The sequence below is a fragment of the Nothobranchius furzeri genome, chromosome 16 (assembly GCF_043380555.1).
Source record: "Nothobranchius furzeri strain GRZ-AD chromosome 16, NfurGRZ-RIMD1, whole genome shotgun sequence".
NCBI lineage: Eukaryota > Metazoa > Chordata > Actinopteri > Cyprinodontiformes > Nothobranchiidae > Nothobranchius > Nothobranchius furzeri.
This window is the reverse complement of record NC_091756.1, coordinates 38,148,784-38,154,180: the sequence shown is the minus strand read 5'-3', so window position 1 is coordinate 38,154,180 and position 5,397 is coordinate 38,148,784. Positions and strand designations below refer to the sequence as shown.

At 43.6% G+C, this 5,397-nt stretch overlaps 1 protein-coding gene across 3 annotated transcripts in view; it reads right to left on the bottom strand.

Moving 5' to 3' along the window:
- Positions 1-2,061: 2,061 nt before the first annotated feature.
- Positions 2,062-5,397, bottom strand: part of afap1l2 (actin filament associated protein 1-like 2) — a 67,276-nt gene continuing 63,940 nt past the window's right edge. For all 3 annotated transcript variants that reach the window (XM_070545631.1, XM_015963138.3, XM_015963139.3), the window contains 8 exons: positions 5,176-5,321; positions 4,681-4,792; positions 4,368-4,574; positions 3,516-3,723; positions 3,112-3,285; positions 2,850-3,037; positions 2,592-2,771; positions 2,062-2,502 (listed from right to left, as the gene is read on the bottom strand). In XM_070545631.1, the coding sequence (XP_070401732.1) occupies positions 2,476-2,502; positions 2,592-2,771; positions 2,850-3,037; positions 3,112-3,285; positions 3,516-3,723; positions 4,368-4,574; positions 4,681-4,792; positions 5,176-5,321 (1,242 nt within the window). In that variant the 3' untranslated portion in view covers positions 2,062-2,475. The remainder of the gene's footprint in view (positions 2,503-2,591; positions 2,772-2,849; positions 3,038-3,111; positions 3,286-3,515; positions 3,724-4,367; positions 4,575-4,680; positions 4,793-5,175; positions 5,322-5,397) is intronic.

Genomic DNA, 5,397 nt, shown 5'->3' with positions numbered 1-5,397 from the left:
ACTCTGGAGTTGCTCCCAATGAGAGGTGCCAAGCAGGGGTGGGCATACTTGTTGCCCCCCATCTTGGTGCCTGTACGTTTACCCCCATGAACGAGAGGGTAGCCTCCCTTGCCTACGTGTGGGGGAACAGGTCCTGACTTTGGTTTGCGATATGCACCAAACTGCAGCTCAGATTACCCACCCTGTTTGGAGTTCTTAGAGGGGGTGCTGGAGAGCACTTGTTTTGGTGACTCCCTCGTTCTGCTGGGGGACTTTAACGCTCACTCAGGTAACGACAGGGAGGCTTGGAGAGGTGTGGTTGGGAGGAATGTCCCCCCGATCTGAATTTGAGTGGTGTTTTGTTATTGGACTTCTGTGCTAGTCATGGATTGTCCATAACAAACACCATGTTCAGACATAACGGTGTCTATATGTGCTCGAGGGACTATATTTGTTGGCTGACCAGGGAACGCATTAGGATTCCCCCCAAGGGGCTGACCCAAGTAGTTGGGGAGAGGGAAGCCTGGGCCTCTCTGCTTAGGTTGCTGCCTCCGCGACCCAATTCCGAATAACCAGCTAAAAATGGATGGATGGACCAAAATGGACAATCAAATCGATTTCAGGATGGTTAATACTTTTTTTTTATTTAAAGGGATATTATGCAACTTTTTCATATTTTTAAATTATTTACTTGAGCCAGTATGTGCTAAAATGACCCTTTACATGGTTAAAGAAAGGCCACTCAGACCCCCCACTGCCCTCTGTGGCCAGAATATCACACTTGCAACTTCAGAGTGGCGGGCCTCCACCTGTTGGGGGTGGGACATACCAGGCACTGTAGTCTGCTTCTAGCAAGTTTCCTGCATGTTTTAGATCATGAACACAGCTGATTTGTTTTACGTAGTGACGAAACACTCCTGTAGACACTAATGAAGGCTAAGGACACATTTCAGTGGTTAGATTAAGATGTTAAAAAGATGAGCGCACAGTTAGGAGAAAAGTTTCATTTTTGGTTTAACCACAGAATTAATGGACATTAGAGGGTGCTAAAAGCAAAACTAAAGGGTAATACTGATCTTCAGTCCTTGTTAAACTGTTTAAATGGTATTTATTTTATAAAAAGATTGGTTATTTACATAAATGATTATTTTCTGTAAGGAACGAGATGCTCGAATCCTTGTTTTTAGGACCAATTCCACCTGATCTCAAACAACTTTGAAACTGTGGTCCGCAGCTTGACTCCATCGAGGACAGGAGATGATTTTAATGTTTTAAATGGCTGTCGCCCCCCTGTCCCCTTCTCCCTTCAGGAAGTAGCCACACCTCATATATATAGCATTGCACTAACGAGGGCAGCTTTGGCAGCACACCGGCCGTTCTGGGATTCTCCAGAACTCAGATTGCCAGTCCACCCCTGCTTATGTGGCAGTGTGAGCGTCCTGTCACAGTGTCCCGATTGATCATGCGCCCTGGCTACTTGGCCAAAGGGATGTCCCTTTGGCTGACTGGTTAGTGAGCATGACTCTCACCCGGGAGTCTGGGGATTGAATCCCGCCCAGGCATCGTTTCTCCACCTTGCCACACTTAGTAGAAATACTTGTGAATTCTTTAAAACGAGGAACAACTCTGGTTTAAGCCACAAGGGAACTCACTCTACACAATGTTTCTCTTATTTGGCTTAAAGCACAAATTCAATGGTGTTTTTGTAACACGCGCAGATTGTGCAGTCAAAGTGGTAAACCCACCTAGCTACAGTGCTCTAAACTCAATTTTTAATTGATTTCCTATGAATGAATGGGGTATTGATTCCCTCCATTGCAACAAACTGGAACAGTCCAGACGCTCTAGGCTCACGTAATGATTTGTTTTGGTTACAGGCCGGGGGAGGGACTGGGGACAAATATAAATTATGAAAGATCACTAGATTTTTGAGCTACCTCCCCCATGCCCCAACTTTAATAAGGAATTTGTTTGATTTGTGATTGAAAATTGTGATTCTGTAATTAAAAGCCTTTACATAAAACATTTTAAATTGGCTGCTGACTAATTTAGCCTTTCATGGTTAATATTTGCTGAGCTCAATCACCAGATGAACACAAAGCTTTATTAGAATAAAAAGTGCAGTTTAGCTAGCAATATAAGTCAAAAGGCAGAAAAATGGCGTAAATATATTTACATCTTGGCTACCAGCATACATGAACCAAGCTACAATCTAAAATGTACAAAATGGTCATTTTAAAAAAGGGGCTTCTTTCTGCTTTAAAATATAGTGGTTTCTGTTTTTTTATAGAAATTGTCGAAACGTTGAAACAACCCACTTGTGCATTTTCTGCTACTTCATCATCAAATGTGTTCCTTTGCAAAACAACTTAAAAAGTCTGTGTTGAAGAATATCCAGTGGTGATCAGAAAGACTGCTTGTGCTTCCTTCTGATTGGTTCTTCACTCTAGGTAGGATCAGGATGAAGACTCAGACGAGAGGAAGATGGATTTGCTTCTAGGTGGTGGATTTTTTCTCCCATTCCTACAAATACATGCAAAGAATTTCATTTATTTTTTTGCCTTTCAAATTAATTGAACTTAACATCTGTATATTAAAATAATAGTTCTCACTTTAGCTTTCAGCAAGACTTTGCCCTTCGTGGCCATCATGGAAGACGGCCTGTTTTTGAGCGCTGAGGCAGAGTTGACGGGAGAAGCAGAATCTGCCACGGTAATGTTGGGAGGTTGAGGCGAGGCAGAGGAGGGTGATGATAGTGATATGGGAGAATTGGGTAAGGTTGCTGATTTAACCTGAGTAAGTAAAAAGTAGAAGGTGTTTAGGTTTAAAAATGAAATTACATGAAGAAAATCAATGCTCTCTGGACTAACCGTGTTTGTCTCATGGAGACTGCTGTCCAGTGTGGTACCCAGTGTGAAAGGCCCCGACTCCACTTTCTTCAGATTTTCTTTCACTTCCACCAGCAGAAGCTCTACCTCCACCCTGCGGCCCTCCGCTTCACGACACGCCTCCTCTTTCTGCTTCAGGCGGGCCTCTAGGGAGGCCTGCTGCTTGGGGTCTGACGGTAGCAGACAGCCGTCAGTCACGGGCTGATTATTCATCAGCAACAAAGAGTCGCAGGAATAAACATACCCTGGCAGGCATTCAGCTCCTCTTTTACTTCCCTTTTCTCCCTCTTCAGGTTGGCCAAACTGCTCTTCATTTCCTCTTTTTCTTTCTCTAGACGATTCCTCTCATCCGTGTAGCGTCGCATGTCGGCTTCGGTGCGGTTCTTGCCAAATTTTACATCGACAGAAATTGGACTTCCTGGGGGATTAAAGTGTTGATCATTTTAAGAAATATCACCAGTCAGCATGCACATTTTGGCAACTAAAGGGAGCAGGAGAATGAAAAAGATGTAAAGCAGGGCCTCTAGGTGTGAATGATGCTGTTTTCCAGTAGAGGGAGCTAGAGCAGTGAGAAGGTGGCCTCTTGTTTGAGAAGCCATGGCGTTGACAGTATTGGATTTAAACGCCATCATCCCCATTTCTACCCACCTATGGTGTGTGCCTTTTGTCTTCCTGCCTGTGGGCTCTGAGGGAATTTGCTGGCAGGAGTCTGAGCTGATGGACTCCTATGGATCTGTGCCCCAGAAGAGCTGAAGACTTGTGGGATTGTCAAGGCTGTCCTCTTTGTGCTCTCCTGGCTTTGGGATGAGGTCTGTGACTGTTGCTCTGGTTTGCTGGTAGTGGGGGAGCTGGACTCCTGTGATGAAGATAGGTTGGGTTAAAATTCTGTTTCTCACACACACCTGTTTGTTACCTTTAAGGTGCATCACCACTGTGTGACCTGGAGGTTTTCATTACCCTGATATTAAGTTTCCATCAATATTTCACTCAACCACCCCAAGAGTTACAGGTGTTTTGGAAAAATAAAATAAAAAAAGACACTTCCTCCCTAAAAAGACATTTTGTGGGGTAAAATTCTACCCTGGTGATCTGCTCTGGCCCTTTGGTACAGGTGAAACTTGAAAAATTTAAATATGGTGCAAAAGAGAATTCATGTCAGTAATTCAACTTAAAGGGCGAAACTAATATGTGAGATAGACTCATTACAGGCAAAGTCAAATGTTTTAAGCCTTCATTTGTTATAATTGTGATGATTATGGCTCACAGCTGATGAAAACCCCACATTAAACATCTCAGAATATCGTGAAACGGTTCAATATTCTAGACTCAAAGTGTCACACTCAGATCAGCTAATTAATCCAGAACACCCGCAAGGGGTTCCTGAGCCTTTAGATGGTCTTTGGATTTCTGAAATTAATGGACTTCCGCACCACATTGGTATTTTTCCAGTTACACCTGTAGAAAGACACCTTTAGAGTGGTCGAAATTGACTTAACCAACCTCTTTGTCCACAGCGACAGGAGACACTCTGGAAGTGTCATTGACAGGAGAGGATTTATGTCCACTACTTGTGTGGAGGAAGGATGGCAAAGGGACTAAATCCAAATAAATTCGGCTGTCGTCTTCCTCTGATTCGGTTGACTTCTGAGCATTCTGCTCCTGGTCTTTGTTGACCTCACAGTTTGTTGTGCTGCTTTCCTCAGCATCCTTTATAACACAGGAGGTGGATGTTATTGATGGAGAGCAGCCAGAGGAAAGGGGCGTGGGTCAAAATGAAATCGAACCCACAGGGACTCCTAATCCGTATGCATACCTTAAGATCAGCTGGAGATGCCACATCATCATACAACTCATCTGAGTTTTGAGAGATGGAAGGTATGGTGTCGATGTACGTATTTGGCTCAGAGTATTTTCTTTGCATCAAACTACAGAAACAGAAATAAACACCTGAATACCACAAAGTAGGGCTGGGCAACAAATCAAAAATTAATCGAAATTTCTGACTCTTAGATCATTTTCCCATGTCAATAAATTTGGTAATAAAAAATGAAAAGATGTGTGTAGGTTGGCAACGTTCATGTCCCTTTAAGAAGCTGTACTACCTAGAGGCACGTAAAAATGTGACTCAACGTAATACACGTGACAGCTCCATCTAATAGGCAACTTTTGTTTCTGCGCATACCTGTAGTTATCGTCCATTTATCGCTATCGAGGTGAAATCCTCATATCGTGATGTTGATTTTAGGCCATATTGCCCATCCCACCACAAAGGCATACAGATCAGCATCCTGTTGAGAGGACGACTTACTATAACGAAGCCTTGGCAGCACTGACGATGCTAGAGATTTTGTCAGGGCTGACGTAGTCATATGCGAGGTCTTCTGGGTCGGTTTTGGTCCCCGTTTGTGACAGCAAGAGGCCCAGCCAGTGACCCATGTCTGCTGATGTTTTCGCCTGTTTGAAGGATGGAAAAAGAGTAAGAACAACACGAGCTCTTGCAACATCATGCAAAAACAAATGGGCTCATTTA